Here is a 23,222-nt window from a genome sequence, read left to right on the forward strand (position 1 = left end):
ATTTCCCCCATTTTTTTCTGGATAAATATTCTGGATCAATAGGCATCAATGTAAAACATTTATTCAGTTAAGGTTACATATGTTGAATAAAGAGAGAAGTGTGCATGTATACACTGTCTATAAGACTCCGAATGATATGTTCTTATATGAGTACAGAATTTCATTGAAATCAAAAGACTACTTAAAATAAACAACACTCATTGCTCCCTGCAAATGCAAATTATGATAAATTTCTACTACAGAGAACACTTAGTTATCATCTATTAAATAAACCATTGCGTTCCTCCTTTAACATTCATTATAAATGTATTATAAAATAAGTACCTACTAAATTGGACACAACTTATTACTAACTATCCTATAAATTTGTTTAAAATCTCCAATCACGAACGTAGCTAAACACGTTGCAAACAAAAATAAACATTATTGTAAGTATATTGGCGCGTAAATCAAATAAAAGAATAAATTACAAGTCGCATTAAACTCTATAAAGTAAATGCAAGGGTTATAAAAGCACAAATACAATGTTGTTGGAGGTAATTGCACTTATATGATATATATACTCGACTGAATGCGAACAGGTTCTTTCAAGCAACGATTAAAGTACGTAAGCAAATAATAATGATTGTTCTAGAAGCTATGAGGGGCATGCTTTCTAATAATTATTATTAAATATTATAAAACAACTTTTTCCATGTATATTATTATATTATACTAGCTGCCCCGACAGACGTTGTTCTGTAGATGATAAAAAAAACTGTTTTATAGGAATTTGCCAATAATATTTCAAAACATAAAAAATTATTTCGTAAAAAATGCTCCCTGTTGTTATAATGAAATTGTTTTACAGCGGAACTGTCAAACCGTGCGTCACTAAATTCTCTCATACAAAATATGTCCATACAAAACAAATATTGAAAATAAAAATAATTATGGGTCCCGAATCGAAATAAAAACTATCCTATCTCTCAAGTTGGACCAAACAGCACACCATGAAGTAATCCCCATTAAAATCCGTTCAGTTTAGGAGTCCATCGCTGACAAACAAGATGTCACGTAATTTATATATATTAAGATTAATAATTTACATTTTATTATTCTATCACTTTATCACTCGTACCTATTGCTTTATTTATGTATGGTGTATGGGGATTGATGCATCTACTGTACTGAATAAGTTTTGTGTAATATAAGTATTCTTCTCTCCTACAATAGCATTACATTGTTTTAGTCGAAATCGTAAAATATTTTTACACCAACGCAGGTAATTAGTAAAAATTGTATAAACGTGAGCAAATTCGATTACTGGATATAGTGTGGTAGTAATATTTGCTTCAGGATTTACGGAGCTTAAGTGGGATTCTTGAAAGATATGAATTTCTGAACGTCATCACAATTACGCTCTTCACTTTGAGAAAGAAGATCTCAAATCTCTTTCCTCTAATGATTTCAATAGCTACAGTGTCATTCAAACTGAAACAAAACCAGAAGATACCTGAAAAAAAGGCCGCTGCTGTGCAAAGAAGCCTCCCCGTTAACAATGTTAGTGCGAAATACCGATAGCGCCAGAACAAACAAAGAAACTCACTGGCCCTGTTTTGAATTCGAAGCGTTTGTAGTTTAGGAGTTGACACATCAAATTAACATTTTTATAAAAACACTGGCTGCTGTAGGCTACCCGACAGACGCTGTTCTCTCAATAGAAAAAAAATATGTAAATATTCGGGAGTAATGTAGCCTAAAGCCATAGGAAATTACCGCTTTATAATTTCGAATTTTTCATAGTATTAAAATGGATATAGTGATCCTAAAGAGATAGGCATATGCCAATGCGGACTTTCTGTGGGCCTAAATAATATACACAATTACACCATACATTATTTTGATATATCTCAATTCATAAAGGGTTGTACACAGCGTTTTAGTTGAAAGCTCCCAGACGGCTTATTTTTTGTATACATACAAATATAACAGTTCATGTATAACTTAACAAACTATATACTAAAATAACTCAAGAACCACTTACCATTCGTGAAAACTGCATAAAAATCGGTGCAGTACTTTTTGAGTTTATCGCGAACAGACATACAGACAGACGCGGCGAAGGACTTTGTTTTATAATATGTAGTGAAGTGGAGTCAAAAGTCGAAAACGGAACATGAAATTCGAAATGAAATCTCGAAAATGATACAAAACAAGAGGAATTAAATGTAAATTGCAGTCAGCCGGCAATCGTGGCGTTTACAATAAATACATAATTGTACGGTCAGTTTTACCAATGGCATATACGACTGGCGAATATAATTCACAGCAATTTGGTGAATTGATCGGTCGTTGTCGCTTCGCCTACATTCATCATGTATTTAATGTTATTCTTACACTTCTTATTTTTTATGAACATTTAATTGTGCTCCGCGTGTTTTTATGTCACTGTCGTATTGGTTTCTGACAAGTTTATTGGTAGTGTTAAAGTACGCTTCAAAAGCAACGGTTAAAAATCTCAGTTTAAGCGAATAAGTGGTAGTAATTCCATGTGCAAAATTTTGTTTTTTCTTCGTTCTTTTGAAGTGTAAGGTAAATTTTTTCTCAGATGCGTATTTGGTATGTCATTGTTAAGATTATAGGCATTTATGTTATTGAGTTGTGGTTTTCTAAACATAATATTAAAAGATGGTTTCGATTTGTTTAAATTTAAAGCAATTTTTTTTGGAATAATAATGTCTGTCTATGTCCGTCACCAATACCAATAATGCGCTCTTGAAACGACGAAGGAATTTACACCCAATAAAAACATCTAATATTTTTGGAAACAATTATTGTCCAGTCAATTGATATACGAAAATATTTAAATGAAATGAAGTATTAAGACCGACTCTTTTTAAAGCCTTTTCTCTTCAGTTGTAGGAGTCGTTCAAATATGCAATAAGCACGTTTTGCTTCTCCAAGAACTTTGATAATTTAATTACCTTATTAATATATGATAATTTAATTACCTTATTTATAATATATAAATATTAACTAAAACTATATAGGAAAAATATTCAATTCAATATAAAATACTCGTATACGTGAATATTTCATCGTGTCAATCTCCAACACAAATAATAATCAGACACAACAATGGCACAAGATCAATCTATCAAAGATGGCGTAACATCAACTACTCAAATATATTTGACGACAAAGATGTGTATATTAGAAACGATTGGCAGCATTGGGCACGTGCAAACAATAAAAGTAACATACAATCGACGACAAAACGGAGCGGTCAACGTGAGTCAACAAAACGGGACTGGGTTACCATACAAAAGAAAACGGAGTTTAACTTTCATAACTATTAGTCTGCTTGGAGGTTTTTTTTATGGAAAAGGAGGATAAACGAGCGTACACCTGGTGTTAAGTGATCACAATACCAGAGGAATCACAGGTACTTTTCTTGAAGATAATCATGTGGTATCGTCCCAGAAACACCGCACAAGTAAGATCATTCCACAGCTTTGTAGTACGTGGAATAAAGTTCCTTAAAAACCGCAATGTGGAGGACCGCCACACATCCAAATGGTGGGGATGATAGGCTTATTTGTGGCATGTCGTGCGAAGGTGGAATTCGGAAATCAGGTGAATCAGCTCTTCGGAACACTCCCCGTGATAAAAGCGCTAGAAGACACACAATGAAGCGATGTCTCTTCGCAACGCCAAGTGATCCAGCCTAATTTCGATCGGCTTGAAAGTATGAGTTTTGATAAGTGTTTATATGATTATAATAGTCTTTTAAGTTGATCTTTCGAACACTTAACTAAATCCAAAACGTGCACTTATATTTTTTTATATATTTTAAAATTTGCAAGCAAAGTTTTAAATCACAAAAATCAAAGAAACCTACCATAATATCATCTAGGTAAACTAAATACCATGATTGCAGTTGAATATTGAGTCAATAATTTTGGTATTTTAACGCGTGTTTAATAAAACACTTTATAAAGTATACACTTTTACGTAAAATGAAATATGTATAATCTGTATCACGATAAAATGTACCTGATTAAACATCGGCTTAACTAAAATAATAATAAAAATGTGACTTTCACAATCAGACGTGTTTTGATGAGAAATTTTAATTAAATAAATCTTTTTTCTAAATATTGCACACAAATTTTGCAAAAGATTTCGGTAAAATTTCGAAACTTGCAACACTATCCGCCTTATACTTCAGCTATAAAGTCTTTCATTTGGCTCGAACGCGTCTTATGAACAATAAAACATGGAGGGCTGGAGATTTGGACTGTAATAAAATATTTGCCCCAGCACCGGCTAATCCAAGTCTCATACTTACGAGCGTAATTTAAGAAGTTATAGGCTCGAGTAAGCAACGTATCCTTAACATTATTCACTACTTTTACTTTTTTTTTAGCGACTAGGCTATTAAATAATAATAAGTTTAGTCGTACACACGGACTAACAAAAAAATAAGGACTCCGTGTTACTTTACATAAAAGTGTAGCACCAAAACATGTCGATTAACGTGTAAATACATAGCCCCACGCATACACTTACACTACTACAGGCCGATAGGCGGCCATTATGAGAATAGTCATCGTCTGTGACAGACCAGTTTGCGTCTCGATAAAATATTTAAAAAATGCCGTCGTGCGTTGTGAAAATGTGTAAAAACGGTACTATATAAGTATTTGTGGCCATATATTATAATTATTTAAGGGAGAAAAAATTGTGTTACTAGTATCCCCCGTAACCGCACACACACTAGCATAACGGTGCTTCACTTGCTAATAACACGGCGCGGAGTCCTTCTTTTTTTACTCGTCCGTGATTGTACAATGTTATTTTGTCAACATGTTTGATGAAAAAAAAAAGCTCGCTGAGTTTGTTGCGCCCGTTCTTCTCAGGCCTGAGGCATTCGTTTTGGAATGGGTGGTAGTTTTTTGACTTTCAATAGGTGATGTCACATCCTATTTTGAATAAAAATATTTGAATTTGTACAAGAAACTTTAATCCCAATGTTTAGTTAGCATTACGTTCATACCGAGGAAATTTCAAACAATCATTATGTAAACATAATAAAACAAACGAACGGATATTATCAACTATTAAAATACGCGTTCAGTGGAAAATCACTAAATTAGTTATTGTGATATTTTTACGGCTTTCATACAATATTTCAACGTAACGAATTACTAGCATTACGTTTTGTTTTAATTATTGAAAGCGATAAAAAATAAATCCAAACTTTTTTTTAATGAAAATAAGGGGCGAGACGAGCAGGAAGCTCAGCTGATAGTAATTGATAAGCCCTACCCATTACAATGCAGTGCAGGCACGACAATTGCGCTCGTCACCTTGAGACATAAGATGTTAGGTCTAATTTGCCCAGTAATTTCACTAGCTACGGCACCCGTCAGACCGTAAGAATGTTTAGACATTACTGCTTCACGGCAGAAACAGGCGAAATTGCTTATAAGATGATAATAATATACTTATTGTAGAAAATATTTTATTTACTTCCAACCATAGAGATATTCTTAAACGTGCAATTGATGACTTTTTTGAAAAGTTTTTAAATGCTTTTAAGAGCTAATCGAATCTTATATCTTTAAACGAGCAATTCTTGTATATAATTCTGAATCTCGAAAACGGCTCCAACGATTTTCATAAAATTTAGGATACAGGGGATTTCGGGGGCGATAAAACAATCTAGCTAGGTTTCAATTGTAGTTTTATACGTGTTTTAAAGGTAAATTTCGCCACTATATAAAAGATTATAATAGCTCAGATCGGACATTGGGTGATCCGGAAAGCAGAAGACCCCTGTTTGAATCCAGATGTCCTATTAGTTGATTTTTTTGTTCAAGTTTTGTACATTCTTAAAAATCCGAGCAAGGCTCGGTCGTCCGGATATTGGAAATGAAAACCATAACACGTTTCACACAGTTTCCATTACACAAACAGTCTCAAAACCATATATTATATAACGTATTCAAAGTATGGTTTTAAGTAACTAACATTAAGTCTGATATAAATGTATGGGAATTAAGTACAGCGTCAATCCGGGACTATTCTAACGAGCCAAATAAAACTTCTCCCCAGCTGATGTGTGAAAGAGGGTAAGACTTAATTACTCGTAAATTGACCGGGATACAGTTTTATCCCTGATAAATAAATGTGCGGGTTAGTATGTGTCATATCCGGAATTCATTGCAGACATTTATAAGATAGTATTACTTTAATGATGATTAAATTTAACATTATATTATAACTGCGTAGTAATATTATACCTTACCTATATTATCGTCACTTAAAACTCCTAAGATATAATTTAATATTACTTTTTACTACACCTATTTACAATCGGCGTTACGGACAGTCCTAGGTGCAGGGGCTGTCTAACCGAAGATGAAACGGTCACTCATGTAATCCTGGAATGTGCTGGGGTGGCCAACCAACGGGTACAAACCTAAGTAAATACAAGGTCGCTCCAGGAAGTCTGCGAACACCGCAGGAGTGTTCTGAACTTCTGGAAGGAGCTGGGCTGGTTGGAATAACTGCCCATTACTGCACGCAAAATGGACCCAATTAAGCGGTCTAATTGCGGAAACAGGAGCCCTTTACCAATACCAATACCAATTACTTTTTACTATTCATAAAGTCCAAGTCATATAAGCTTTATTCAATTAGGCTTAAGAGCTTTTGAATCATCACTTTAAATATTTCTTTTAAATTACTGAATTTACCATATATTCGGAAAAAGTAGAGCTCGTGAGAAAAACATAGAAGAAACTGAACGGTCACTCGTTTCAATCAATGGGTGTAATATACAAAACAAATTAGTTTGTAGTAATCCAATAGTTGCAATAGTTAAAAGAGTTATAAATACCAAATATTAAATAAAAATTAAAAAAGAACATAGTGTATGAATATAAGTTATCCTATATTGGATGCGTCAACCTTTAGAGCTTGAATTCATTGTTTTTTTTTATGGAATAGGAGGACAAACGAGCGTACGAATCACCTGGTGTTAAGTGAACACCGCCGCCCACATTCTCCTGCAACACCAGAGGAATCACAAGAGCGTTGCCGGCCTTTAAGGAAGGTGTACGCGCTTTTTTTGAAGGTACCCATGTCGTATCGTCCCGGAAGTGTTTGTGTAAGGATGCTTCGTGAAAATTACGCTCATGATTACTGTCATATTTAATAATCGTATCCAACAAATACACTGTTTTTTTTAACTATAACAGGTCGCAAGCCATAAGCAGCACTCTTCTGCCTTCACTTCCGTAGTGTAACCCGTTTTTTTATATAACTTATCACATATATTATAATTTTTCAAAACTTCAGTAGCTTGGGAATAAATTTTCAACTCAGTACACGAATAGACTAAATGCATTTAATGAGCCAATATTGGAACTTTGATATTGTTGAACTTAAAGAATTCATCTTAACATTTGTATGTCGATATCGTTGAGAGTAACTCATCCATAAACTCTACAAAAGAGTAGAAGCCTTTGTACACAATAAGTATCAGAGATACAGTAATATCGAAGCATACATATTTTTATTAATATCTTTGCACAATAGAGAGATTATCTGTCGGTGGTTTTGAACAGCTGCTACTATTGAATACTGTTCGGTTGTTACTTGTTACGTATTGCCTACTGTGAGTTTGATTTTATTTCGTAAGGCTTATAAATTAGTTTCTTTTTTAACTATTAACAAACCGAATTAATGGTAGGTGACCAAGTTTGCCCGTTGCATCAATAAAAATAGATCAATTTCGCTTTCACTTAGATCGGAGTGATTCGTAATTGTCACGCCATTATTGTACATGTGACGGTGTCACCGTAACATTTGAAAACGATTTTTCGTTATCTTGCTTCTTATTAGCCTCTCGTAAAGCAATGCCAACATAAAAATAAATAGCAAGACTGATATATTTAGAGTATCCGGCTGGAATGCTATTTTATTCTATCCTATTGTTATGTAATTAATTTTTTCTACATCTCTTTGACTATGTTGGATGATGTTGTCAGTTGTATTAAAATTGTGTCGATTTCTGTTAAGATATAATCTGATTGTCCTGTCTGCTTAACAGCTACTATAATTACATATTATTTTTTGGCTGCTTTTTTATGAATTTGTTCGACTGATTAGTATTATCACTGTCCCCACCGGAATTCAAATAAATGTCACAAAATCTTTGTCATCCCATTTTAATTTACGCACTCTATTTTGATGGTATGTAATGAGAGTAAACGTTATCGGTAACATTTTGTATTTACTTCTTGATTGCTCATCAGTAATACAAAAAAAATACTTTTTGTTCCCCTTTTTTTTGAAGGTACCCGGGTAGATACGGCGACGATTTCTGGAAACACCGCACAAGGAAACCCATTCCACAGCTTTGTAGTACGTGGAAGGAACCTCCTTGAAAACCGCACAGTGGAGGATCGCCACACATCTAGATGGTGGAGATGATATCCTAATTTGTGGCGTATCAAACGGTGGTACGACGTGGTACGTGAAGGTGGAATTCGGCGGCAGGAATCAGGTGAAACAGCTCTTCGGAACACTCCCCGTGATAAATGCGGTAGAAGACACACAAAGAAGCGACGTCTCTATGCAACGCCAAGTAACCCAGCCGTTCACAGAGCACCGGGTCGTCGACAATTTGAGCTGCACTGCGTTGCACGCGGTCAAATGGATCGAGCTCACACTGGGCTGCGCCAGACCAAAGATGACAGCAATACTCCTTAAGTGGCCGGACCTGTGCTTCGTAGTGCGCTAGAATGTACTTGATTCCTCACCACTATTTGCTCGAAGGCAACGAAAAGAAAACTTGTCTTGAACACTAGAAAAACGAGCATCTTTTGTTGATATCTAGTTTAAAAAACCTAGTCTAAAACGGCAATAAAGCAATTAATTATCGCGTGTTACGTATTGGTTTAGAAACAATTTCGTGTCATTTCAACGTCAATCGGAGGCAAAATGCGCTGATGCACGACAAACACATATATAATTTTACTTCAACTCCAATTCGTTTGATAATTGTTGGAAATGTTGCGTTATTATCAATTATATGATAATTCCGACCAGTCGACCGGTTTTGAAGACAACTGGTGCGTCGTTTCAAATTCATTTAAACAGCAAAACTCTCAATAATAAGCACTTTCTTGGGTGAACAAAGAATTTTAAGCTTTACTAAAAACAGTGAGAATTATTGGTACATAAGTTGATTTTTTAACTTTTATTTATTTACCCCCTAATTGCTAATTCGCACTCTGTCTTCTTCTTTTGACCTAAGTCAGAATGAGAAAATACACTCCTTAGCGGCTGTTTAAAGTTAGCGGACCATTATGAATAACGTGGTTAAGCTTGACAGCATTTCTATTTTACAAATGAATACTTTAAATTAAATAAAAGTGTTGCCTATTACTAATTTTGACAAAAAATTAAATAAAAAAATCTAGCCGTTTAAAGTGGGCAAAATCGCGCCCAAAGAAGTCGGTTACAAACATACATACAAACATACAATTGAAGCTAATATAAAGCGTGTAATAATGTCCGAGTGATCCCGTTATTATATTTCAACAATAAATGATGATAGCATACAAAAATAACTTTCATAGACTGCAATACTTTATAATTGATAATACTCATTCTAATACTTTCAAGGGCGGTACCACGCCATTTTAAATCTGTAATATCATCGAAAGTATTCATTTAAATTACATTCTGTAAAAAGCCAAATTGTTCTCTCTTAAATGAACAATGTATTTAATGTACTTAACTTTTTTTTTTATGGAATAGGAGGACAAACGAGCGTACGGGTCACCTGGTGTTAAGTGATCACCGCCGCCCAGATTCTCTGGCAACACCAGACTTCCAGCTGTTTTCAATAACCTATCTATCCTTAGTTTAACTAGAGGTAGACAAATCTATCCTTTTACGCTTACTTACATTTCAATAACCCATCGACATAAAGCATAGGACTATAACTATATTGGACATAACTATGGATAGATAAGATATTGTCATTAAACGGTGACAGCACTGTATCCGTGACTAGATACGTTATTTGAAACGGCCATTAGTAAATTTGATAAAGATTAACGCTGTATTGCTTCAAATCTATATTCTCTATTATATTATGCATGTATTATACATATAAAACTTCCTCTTGAATCAATTTATCTAAAAGACAGACAGCGGAAAGCGACTTTGTTTGATACTACATAGTGAAATAACTCTAATAATAATATTCTATATATTGGATTTACTGTAATGGTTATTATATTATAAAAAAGTGTATCGAAATTTCATGGTATTGATCACGTCAGTCCATACTCTAAAAATAGCGAGATTTGCAATTGTTAAGGCAAGTGTATAGTAAAGTCAAGCCCGTTTAATAAGACCGTATTCACAATGTTCAGATCTTTATCTCCTTTCTAGGGTCAAACTAACCAATCTGCCTCGTTAGCAAAACTTTATAGCCTTAAAGTGCTAACTTAAACCCTTTAAGTTACGTATACATTAAAACATTAAAGTAAATAATTCAAGTTATATTATACTTACATTATTCAATCTCACATCAGACTAGGATGGTGATTATAAGAGAAATTCCTGTTTCGTTTTTGCTCGCGTAAAAAGATACAATGTCGGTATTGAAGGCGTGTTCAATGGAGTTGGATGGCTTGGTAAGTGTAAATAATTTAACTGTGTACGACAAAACCAATCTAAAAATTTTATTAAACTACTTTTGGTGCGGCAAAACACTTTTTGGTACCATTTTTTGGTAAATTAAAACGATTATAAATAAGCGCCTATCCTGCAAGTAAATCTTATAATTGTAAAAAACGGTGTGTGCTTATGTAGGCACGCAAGAACTGTTTCTTCTTTGGCGTAATAAAACAAAAAAACCATTAAAAAAATTATTCCTCGTGCTATTACGTACGTTTGTAGAAAAAAACAATATTGTAATAAAGAAGGTATTAATACAACCAATGAAAATATTATAGTACCGCACAATTTAAAAAATATTAAAAAAATATTTTTTGGGTCAGTGTTGTATTCATCTGGCACCTCTCTCTCTCGGCTGTCACTGTGAATCATGTACTATCGCTGTGCAAATAAATCCGTAATTAATTAATTTTCGTGGTTTAATTCCAAAATATAACAGTCAGGATCAGTCGCGAGATACTATATGTCTCGGAACGCAAACTGAATCTTCTCCATTCCTCTCTGTTTCTTGCAAGTCAAGACCATGTTTATCCCTACTTATTTTTGATTTCATCTTGCCATCTTTTAGATTGCCTTCCTCTTTTTATCAGTAGGGTACAAATTTATGATTTGTCTGGTCCATTTTTTTTCATCTCTTATTGTGTGTTGTTGCAACATCGTTGAAATAACCTAAATAAGTATAAATTACTATATACATTTGAATATCTTTATAATTATTTCTATTTGCTTTTATCTGTTCTGTTTGTAGATAGATTGCAGTGAATGTAACAGTTGATCGTTAATGGCAACATCACCGCAATGCATCTACAATATAACGTTTCTATCAAATCTCCACGATCACAAGTAATATAGCGTAAGAGCATCATAACAAAATTTACAATTATGAAATATAAAATATATATTATTATATTATTATATTACACCAATGATTCCAGCTGGCTCTTTAGCTGTAGTGAGCTAGTTATTTTTTTTAAGAAAATAAAGGATGAAACGAGCAGGACGTTCAGCTGATGGTTATTGATACGCCCTGCTCATTACAATGTAGTGCCACTGAGGATTCTGGAAAAACCTAAAATTTCTGAGCGGCACTACAACAACGCTCGTCACCTTGAGACATAAGATGTTAAGTCTCATTTGCCCAGTTATTACACTAGCTACGGCGCCCTTCAGACTGAAGCACAGTAATGCTTACACATTACTGATTCACGGCAGAAATAGGCGCCGTTGTGGTACCCATAATCTAGCCGACATCCTGTGCAAAGGAGCCTACTGGTAATTATTTATTACTGGTTATTTATGTTTTAGTTACATGTTATGTCTCTAGGTTGGGAGCGTAATCGTAGTGCCTCTACTGGATCAAACCATTTAACCAAATTAAATTTATCACCCATTTTTATGTGAGTAACTTTAAAAGATGTTAACTGGAATTAAATGAAAAGTAAACACACTAGCTCTTAGTCTATTTGACTTCGTTCCATACGAGTTGGGCGTTTAATTATTGTTGCCACCACGTTATATTGTTGCTATTTCCTCAAATGGTATCTGTAATTTGTTTGATTACCAACGATCGTTGGTTGATGTTTAAATCATAATGTGCACTCGCTATGAAGACGACACGAACGCTTCCATTTTACATTTAATTCCATTTTTATAATTATCTACGTTCATAAGTAAAATTAATTTATCAAATGGTATTGTCACAAAGATAATAATTATTTCAACGCATGCATCCATACACTTAAAAAAATGATTTTAAAAGGATTAAATCTCGTGTCATTAAAACTGACAAGACGATGATCATATCTAATATAATTCATGTCGCACATACTCCCGTAACAGTTGGGAGGTGTACTCTTGAAATTGTCGACGAGTACGTCTACCTAGGACAAACAATCCAGTTGGGCAAGTCCAATTTCGGTAAGGAAGTAAGAAGAAGAAGTCACTCGTCGAATCTAACTCGTATGGGCAGCGTTCAGGAAGCTCCGTAAAATCTTCTCGTCCCAAATACCACAGTGTCTAAAGACGAAGGTTTTTAACCAGTGTGTGTTGCCAGTGATGACATACGGAACGCAGACGTGGTCGATAACTATAGGCCTTTTGAGGAAGCTCATGGATGCTCAGAGGGCAACATAGAGATAGAAAATTAAGTTAAATTTTCCATTTTTTTCGTTAAAAAATTGGTGTATACAAACTACAGAAGTTAAATCTTCATCAAGTACGTAAATATTTATCATTGATTTCTTTAACTTCTTAACGGAAATTATAATATACATTCGTTCAAAGTAAGTTCCTTGTCTGGCAACGTTTAAAATTCTCTGATTTTATAACTGTGTTAAACATATTACCGTGAACAACAAATATGATTGTCTTGAATACAACGTTTTGATAACAATGTAAGGTTCTGTGACGTCACGCAGTGGGGTACAATTCTCGCATTATAACATTACCGGCAGGGGTACAGCAGGGGTACAGCTTACGAACTGATTGAATCCTGTGACTGAAATTAAGTAAGGATTTGCCTGTTTGTGTTTGGGGCGTGGATGTTATGGATCAGTCAATTTGCGATTTCACGCCATTGTTTATTTGACCGCGTTGTGTTAAGACGTAACATTAGCTAAGACATTTGTCAGATTTTTGAATTATAAATAAATATTCCTGCTTAGATTTTTTGTATGATAATAAGGGACGAGACGAGATGGACGTTCAGCTGATGGTAATTGATACGTCCTGCCCATTACAATGCAATGCCGCTCAAGATTATTGAAAAACCCAAAAATTCAGAGCGGCACTACAATTGCGCTCGTCACCTTGAAACGTAAGATGTTAAGTCTAATTTGCCCAATAAATTCACTTACTACGGCACCTTTTGTAACATACGCTTCGTGTTATTTTACAATTTTGAAATTAATAAAATACAAAATACTTTCTGATGATATGTGATCCCAGTATCTTTCTTATTTCTTTTAGTATTATTTTTACAAAGTTTTACTACGCAACCCGGCATTTTAGGTTCAATTATCAGCAAAGCTTAACATGTGGCACGTCAACGTCACATATTATTCGAGACTGGTTCTGATAAGCCCACTTGTCGTAATATTAGTTGCAGCACTTTGCGACTACCAATCTGCGAAGACCAATCCCTAATCTAAGTGTTCCTGTCGAGTTTACGCGAAGTGAGTGCGACAGGGACAGCTGCAGTTCTGGATAAAAATCTTGAGAAAAAACACAAAAATCACGGTTTTGTTCTCGAAAAGTTTTAAACCGTAAGAAAAATTGGTTTGTTTTAATTTTTTCGCTTTATAGAGTCGCTTGTATAACTAGGCTTCAGTTTGTGACAGATTAGTTACGTAGTAATATGTTCTTTGTATTTTTTTGTTTTCGTAGGTATTGAACAAAAGTAACAATTTACATACATACTAAATATCAATGTAAAAAAGTCTGCCAAACAGACTTCACAAGCTCTCTGCGTCTATTTGGTGAATAATTATAATAAATTTAACTGTATAAAAATAACGATAATAATATAAAAAAAAGTGACGCTGCGTCATAGTGCTGATGAGATAAGCTGAAACGATCAGCCGAAATTGCATTACTATTACCAACACTTCCACGTTCTAATAAAATTATTCTTAAAAGTAAGTAATATGAATATATGTTCAACGAATAAACAGACTACGTCAAAATAATCATGTGATTACATAAACTATAATCAATCACAGCTAAGTAATAATTTAGTAATAAAGATTTAATAGTAATTAAAATTAACAAATACTACTCTATAATATAAATAAAAATTTAAATTAAGAACGTCGGCGAAATGAGCACCGATTTTGATAAATCATCTAAATAACATTAACCCTTTCAAAGCGTTCATGGGACGACACATCCCTTTCACGAATTTCATATTCCTATTCCTCTCAACCTTCCTACGCGGATTATATCCTCCGATGTTTTCCTATCCTATTATTTCACAGGGTGAAAATGGGCCACCCGCTTCCCGCACACATTCAAACCGTCCTACATGTGTGCTTTACCTACACGGAATACCTATGATAGTGTGCGTGAAGAAGCGTACGAAAATACATTAGTGTGCCTTCAGCTGTTACATCCAGCTACTGTCAACGACTCGTCAAAATAATATTGGCTTAACGTCAAAACAGCGTATCCATGAGAACGTAGAAATTGGATTCGAGCACGATTTTAATTACGCCTGTTTTAAATTACAATTAAAGTAATAATCACTCCTCGTACCCTGCAATCCGTGAGATTTAAATATTTCATTAACGAACGATTAAATTATTATTTAATTTGATAAAGCATGTTTTGATATTGTGAAATTGCGTTTATTTTTTATTCATTACTTCTATTAGCCTTCTCGAAAGAAAACATGGCTCTTGTGTGAGTGATCAGACCATATTTCCGAATACTTCGATAGTAGAAAAGTGAAGGAATTTTGGTTTCACAATATTTTGTAAGATTTTGTAGATGTAAATATCGATCAAAGTATTGAAAAATTTAATGAAATTTTTTTGATTTGATTAATTACAATTAAGCTGTAACGGGTTATGTAACTGTCGAGATTATTATATTTATAGCTAAAGAATATTTTGGCAATAGAACCCATCGAAATTCGAAGCTGTATTCAATTTGTTCGAAAGCACACTGACACGACCAAGTCCCTTTACAAACAAGGAAACGCCAAATGGAATTCATAACAATTGTATGCGATCAAAACAGCGATACGGTACTTTTTACTTATGAGAGTGTTTCGAATTGCAAATTTTAGGGAAAAAAGCATACACTCGAAGTCAAACGCGGCGGAGTGTGATAAGCAAGTGCCGCTTATGCAAGATCACGGATGTAATTGCTCCCTTGTCTGGCACGACACTTCAAGCCAGAGCGAAATAGAGAACCCTGGATTGGGACGAGCAAAAGAGATGGAAAACAAAATAATGAACAAAGGCCTAAGCGACAAAAATGATTGATTGCCAGCCGTCTTGCGCTGAGCTCTATTTAATCACTTTATTCCCTTTTCTCCGTTTGTGTTGGGATAATTTGGTATTTGTGTAATTTGTATACGGAATGAGAAGGTATCCGGGAGAAGGTTGCTTCATATCCGGCTTTTATCCCGACCGTGCTGATACGGGAATGATGTTATCGTACTCCTGTGATGTGTTAAGATCTGATTAAGCCTTGATTTTTTTTATTTAAAATAATAATTGCATGTACGTGGGATGAATCAAATAGACCTATAGAATAGTTAGTGACCCAGCCTATTGAGCTACGCTAGCTAGAGGTACCGGGTTCAAATCCAAATATGGATGTTTGTTTATTCCTACTTTGTTTACTCCTATTTTGAATAAAAAAATTATAGTTGTTAGAACAGCTAATATCTTTATCACAATGATAATGGACTTACCACTCATGTGGCCGTTTTCATATGGAGAGTAGTCGCCATTCTCAAGTCGATGCTTCTTGAATGGATGTCCCGGGAAGGGTGAGGCAGCTAAAGAGAGTCCCACTCCGGAGGCTCGCTTCGGTGGTCGACCCGGTCTGGAGCTGTGAACATAGTAGCACTTTACTGCCGTTTATGACGATACACTTATAAATAACTTAGACAGCGTTCCCAAGAGCCTTAATATACATAGTCTTACAAACAAAGAGAAGTGTGAGAGAGAGAAAAATAGGAATTAATCTCTAACGGATGTACAGAAAGATAAATGGCATTTATTTTCTCAAAATTGATTCCTTTAGAATTATTTTAGATGTCTTTTCTAATATACACTACTACCGCTTCGGAAACAAATGCCGCTCTGAGAGAGTAGAAGCGGCGCAAGAAACTCTCCCATCATTCTTTTTTTTGCGTTCTTTTTAATGAAATATACAATACGATAGAAAAGGTAAGTGAATCTGGTGTTATTGTAATCGATTTCAATTGAGAAGTCGTAAACAGTCAGCCACACTTGACGCCTTATTCTAAGTCAAATATTTAATCACAGCATTTTTATCGAAACGTCCCTCAAATACAATATTAAAAGACGTGCTGCTGCAGTGAACTTAGGTCGACACTATGTGTGCAACTTTAGAATAACATTTATTTACCTTCAACTTTCTTAAACATAAATCTATGATTCCGTTTCAGGTGAACCTGAGCCTTCTCCTTTTGCCTATATTTTCATGGCGTAGCCTAATTATTCATTTTATTTTTGTAATAATTTGTATGGCAATACAGAATTTATTTATTTATTCATTTACTGAAATAAATTTTAATTTATCAATGTTTGCAGCTTAGCTTAGCAGCCTCAGAATTAAATTTTCATATTCATCAATACTTATTTTATTAATATTGCTTTTTTTTAAAGAGGGAGTGGTTTACGTGACAAAAAAAGGAAAAACCATGGACAACTAACTAATAACTTTAAGGTGTGTGTATGTTATAAGCTTGAAAGTAATTTTCAATTTTCACTTAACCCGTTATGATAAAATTGTTACGAGCATAGTTTAAGATAAGGAATACATTTTATGCCATGACTTTCAGAGTTCCCTAGGGAGATCGAAATACCCGCAACCCATATGGATAAGTTTTAGAAGAATACTCATTGATTCTTCTCTCTATCAGAGAACTACATCTATTAATAACGTGCTTGACAAATGCCAAATTACCATCAATGTAGGAGAGAATTATTAAAATTCAAATATTTTTATTCAAATTAGGGTGTGACATTACTTATTGAAAGTCAAATACTATCACCCATTACAATACGAATGCCCCAGACCTTAGAAGAATGGGCGCAACAAACTCAGCGGGCTTTTTTTCATCAAAAAAATATGTTTACAAAGTAATATTGTACAATTAAACTTATTATTTAATAGCCTGAGGGCTGTCTCTCCTTTCCCAATCTGTGGTGGTCATTCCATATCAACCACACAAACGTTTTTTAACAATTCTTTTGAATAACTAAATACTTATGTTTTGAACATTTTCTGGGATCTTGTTGTAAAAGCATATCCATCGCCCCACAAATACTTGGAATAGGTGGTAGATTATATACGTAAAGCAGTAATGCGTAAGCATTATTGCGTTTCGGTCTGAAGGGCGTCGTAGCTAGTGAAATTACTGGGCAAATGAGCCTTAACGTCCTATGTCTCAAGGTGACGAGCGCAGTTGTAGTGCCGCTCAGAATTATTGGGTTTTTCAAGAATCCTGAGCGGCACTGTATTATAATGCGCTGGGCGTATCAATTTTCATCATCTGAACGTCCTGCTCGTCTCACCCCTTATTGTCATAAAAATACTTACGAACTCGACTTAGCCGAGTAGTAGGCATTTAGAAATGTTATTATTATTAATTACATCAAAGGACACCGGAACCGATTAGATATTAATTAAACTGCCATAATATCTAGGTGCATGCAATGGTTCCTTAGCAGGTCTTATCTAATAAATCAAGTCCTCGCGTGAGGGTAGCATCAGATTTATTTTTATTTATTTCACTCCCCCAAGATTTAATACTGTAAGACGTCGACCGCAGTTTCCACAATTTCACGCTTATTGTTTTCCATCCGTGATTTATGGTCAAGTAATAGTGGATACTAGCCACGGTTACGTAATAAACTTTGTCACCTAAATCTTTACTCGTAAGCCTATTACTGTTGCCGTTTATTTCATGGACGAGTAAAAAAATAAGGAGTCCGTGTCACCTTACATAACATTGAGGCAAGCCGGTAAACGTGTAAATACATAGCCCCACGCATACACTTATACAAGCCGATAGGCCGCCATTATGAGATTTGCCATCGTCTGTGACAGATCAGTTTGCGTCGCAATAAAATATTTTAAAAATGCCGTCGTGCGTTGTGAAAAAGTGTCAAAGAAACACTATAAAGTTATTTGTGGATATATGATTATTTAAGGGAGAAAAATTGTGTGTCTGGTATACCCCGTAATCGCACACACTAGCATAAAGGTGCTTCACTTGCTAATCACGGCGCGGAGTCCTTCTTTTTTTACTCATCCGTGGTTTACTCCAAACATTAATTCGTTTTTGTATATACGACCAATCAGCCCGACTTCAAAAAGGACGAGGTCACGCTAAATCTAATAACAGGTACCTACACTCGCCACTCGAGACTTTGAGCGGGATAGCTTCGTCTAGAACCAAACAATCAAAGCAGGCAGGCACCGTCTTAAATCCTATCAATAGGTAGCACATACAAATAATAGTATTTCATTAATCTTTTTTAAGTTATTTTATGATTTTATACTTTTCAGTTTTTGAAGTCGGTTATAACAAATATGTTACGAAATTGAGAAGAATTGTTAAGAAAACGTTTGTGTGGTAAATGTTACTACAACATACATTTCTTTCTTAATGATATTATTGGGAATGGAATGACCGCCTTCAGGTTACTAAATAATACATTATATTGTACAATATTACATTGTAACGATATTTTTATGATAAAAAAGTCCACTGGGTTTCTGAGGTATACTTTTTCGAATGGATGATAGTTTTTGACGTTCACTTAAATCAACATTTGAGTTTGAATTTAAACCAGTAATATCTAAATTTCTACATTTTACATACATTTTGGCTTTATAATTTATTTTTGCATTTAATCTTTAATACCTTATAAGTGTTGCAACAATAATTAAACAGAGACGTAACTCGTAAGGACCTGCCAAATACTGAAATTGTGATCAATGACATCGGCGAAACGACATGGAACTTACTTGATAGAGGAACAAGTTCGGCAATTATCGGGGGAGCGATGCTGTTATCATAGTATCGGCTTACGTAGAAACTGAGTCTCGGCTATTTATTTTTATGTCAGCAACCGTCATTATGAGACACTCCATTAGCTTGGATTGCGGCGAGTTTCGTTTTCGGTTACGCTTGGGGCGATTTGTGTGGTTCTGTGGTGATTTTTCCGACACGTGTTAATTATCAATGTTTTTAGGGGTATGCAAATATTAACAACGGATAACTTTTACGGCCGTAATATACTATCTACAGATTCTATTTGTTAACTCTATAAATATACAAGATGTACATGGAGAAAAAATACAATGGGAAAACTACAACAGCTGTTAATATCAAGATTGGCTGAAAACCAGTGTTGTGTTGGTGTCTTCTGCACTGACCGACAATGTACTGAGTCAGCTCCTTTTAGCAGTGAATCACGCTCACACTGTTATTTAATATTTTGTTTTTGTTTATATTTTAATAATTTTTGTTACATTTAATTTAATTTATTACTTTAAGACTTATACTGTTAATTGAAGGTGTGTGTTTTACTGTTAATAAAGTGGTTCTATTCTATTCTATTCTATTCTAGATATATATAAATTACCACTTTCTACTGTCAGTAATTATCTGTCAATAATCTGTAATAAATAATAAAGTCCCAATATGCCCGATAAGTCATTATTATCGCCTTATATTGGGACGCGTGAATTGCAATTTCCATACAAACTTCTATCGCTGGTAATCTATAAGTCATCCTATTGAGTTACCGTCGATAAGTTTATTGGGACAGAAAAGTCAACGATAGTTACGATTTTTATCTCAAGTAAGAGATAGACTGAATATTGGGAACGACCGTTAGATAATTTATATGTCTAGTTCGAATCTCTTTCTGTAAGACAACCGATAAACACAGGCCAGGTTTACACTTTAGTGTGCGTGACAAGCTACATAGTACACTCGCGATTTGTAAGACAATTTATGTTAGTGTGCGTGCATTGCTCAAAGATTACACTTAAACTACAACCCGTAAACGAAATCCAAGAACTTAAAAGTATATAAAACTAGCTGATGCCCGCGATAGTCGTCCGCGTAGATAAAGTGTTTTTAAAATAATACGCAAGTTTGGAATTGAAGATTATCTCATGTCCTAATTCAGTTCCGGTTCCCGTTTTCGCTCCCATTCCCAACATTTTACATGAATCTTATTTCGAGGAAGATTGCTATGGCAAACTAAACCTAATATTGGTATAGTTATAGCTCATTGACGTGAATTTAAGTTTTTCACAAATCCCGCGGGAACCATGGATTTTTCCGGGTAAAAATGTAGCATGTAGCATGTCCTTTCCCAAACTAAGAATAAGCCAAAAAAATAATCACAAAATTAGCAATTAAGAGCGAGCTAATATGTCTCAAAAGATTTTTAATAAAATTATATATTTGATATGCAACGAAGATATAGGCATCGGAAGCGAGCATTCATGACCGCGTACTCGAATATTGAAAGTGTCACGGGGTATCGATAAGGTACCTTACGCGTGCCGAACCCTTCGCCACTTAGCCACAATCAGAACACCGAAGCACACTTCGATAAACAGCCATTAAAAAGCGTTCGATTTATTACACATTGATTTCCGAACGATTTATTCGCCGATGTTAACACTATCGAAATATTTAACGCGAGATACTTCCATTATTCTCGTGCAAGCATTTACTTAGAGACAATTTCAACCTGTTGGAACCAATTATTTTTGTTTTGTTTTTAGAGTTTCATGAATTTGATTATTTTTCGAAATTCTACAATAAAACACTTCATTATAATTACCTAGTTTGAATTTATTTATTATGCTTTTGCGATTATAAAATATAACCACAATCAATTCTTAAAATAAAATTATAAAAAAAGGAGATTAGAGGTTATTTGTTTATATTAGCTGCTGCCTGCAACGTCATCCACGTGGACACTTTAAAGCAGCAAAAATATATATCTCTAGCAACATGTAGCCTAAATGTTGTCCCGACCTCTTGAATTAAATCTATTCAGTAGTCCGCCCGCCGCCGGACCGCACCATAGTATTGCGCACTCGGTTGTTAATCATCATCGTCATAGCTATTCAAATATTTGTCCAAAATATGTAGCGCGTTTTTTCGGCGCATGCCAGAGTAGCTCGCAGATGGCAGATTTTTTTTCCTGCTTACTTGACACTTATTATTATATTATTACAAACTTTCGCGATTGTAATAATACTAGCTGACCCTACAGGCGTTGTTCTGTTCATAATAAAAAAATAATTGTGGGTGGATTATCGTAAAATCCAATCCAATCCAAATTTCAAGTCTCTACGCCTTATGGTTCCAGAGATATCGTGATGAGTGACTATATACGTGGAAATTTCTTATATATATATAAAAATTAGTAGGATTCTGCTGATACAATACCTATTCCTAAAATTAATAATATTATTAATAAGAAGTCTTTAAATTCAGCAAATTCTTCTGCATTTGCACGATAATTTTATACCTATTCGATTGAACATCGAATACAAAGAACGAAAAGAGCATTACGAATCTACCCCAGTGAAATCGACACCGCCGATAGTTTTGCTTTCTGTAATATTTGCTTGGCAATATTCATCATTCACCACCCATGTCACAGATCAAATAGCAACCACAAAGGACTCCCCTGGCATACACGATTATATTTGTGTTGTACTATAGTACATTATATCTTCTAGCGATAAGGCAACTACGCAATTTATAATGGTACTAACTTTTACCCGATACTTCGTCCACGTGGAATAGTTCATCCCTTATTTCAAACCGTTCGTGCAATTTTTTACAACAAAAGGTATTTTATGTCCTTACGCAAGATCTAGTCTATTTTGGTACCAAATATTATCAGAATCGAATTTTAGTAAGGCGTGAAAGCGAGACTTTATTTAGACTCAATACAAACTTTCGTCCCCTATTTAATCCCCACACAGGTCTGAACCTAAAAAAAAACGCTAGAAGAAACATGCATTTATTTCTTATCAAGTGCCATTTTGACGGTGTCATCTTCGGCAATGACGAACGTCCATACAAACTTCCATCCCCTATTTCAATCACTCCAATAAGAGGTAGCCTTTAGTCTGTCCTTTCCCAAGCTCTAGTCTATCTCTGTACTGAATTTCATCAAAATCAATTTAGTGGTTTGGGCCTAAAAGCGTAACAAACAAAATTCACATTTATAATATTAGTAGGGATATTCGTCAGACTATCGGCCATGGATTCTCGGTGACTGATTATGCCATTTTGTAAATGTTGATGGTTCATCATATGTTATCTGTTATCAAGAGCTGGGCAAGTAAAAGTACATTAAGCAATGCATCTTTATTATTCGGTTACAATGCAATGTTAAGTTACTCCAAGTTTAAAATATTTATAAACGCAATGTAAAGTAACTCCAACTTTAAAATTACTTCTCCGTCATTTAATTCTGTAGTGACAAAGGTAAGATAACGACAAAAAGTTTTAAATTTGGAATAACTGTACTTCGCGTTTATAAATAGCAGTCTCTGTTTATTGAGGAACTAACAATATGAATAGTGTAACTCCAAATTTATAACTTCAACATAGATCTGTGTAAAATTTTATGCCTAAAACAATGTAACACTTAAAATCGACTGAGTAAACATCCAAAAATAAAATTAAAACAGAACACGTTACTATTTTGTCGCGTCTGTCA

General features: G+C 34.5%; 1 protein-coding gene across 11 annotated transcripts in view; it reads right to left on the bottom strand.

Annotated features, from left to right (window-relative positions):
• Positions 1-23,222, bottom strand: part of LOC126965384 (dachshund homolog 2) — a 235,616-nt gene that overhangs the window by 123,224 nt on the left and 89,170 nt on the right. For 7 of the 11 annotated variants that reach the window (XM_050808959.1, XM_050808957.1, XM_050808953.1 and 4 more), the window contains one exon: positions 16,169-16,308. In XM_050808959.1, the coding sequence (XP_050664916.1) occupies positions 16,169-16,308 (140 nt within the window). Of the gene's footprint in view, positions 1-16,168; positions 16,311-23,222 lie in introns of all 11 variants that reach the window. The other 4 variants (XM_050808958.1, XM_050808955.1, XM_050808951.1 and 1 more) reach the window with 2 other exon arrangements.

The sequence above is a fragment of the Leptidea sinapis genome, chromosome 7 (genome assembly GCF_905404315.1).
Source record: "Leptidea sinapis chromosome 7, ilLepSina1.1, whole genome shotgun sequence".
In the NCBI taxonomy this organism is placed as follows: domain Eukaryota; kingdom Metazoa; phylum Arthropoda; class Insecta; order Lepidoptera; family Pieridae; genus Leptidea; species Leptidea sinapis.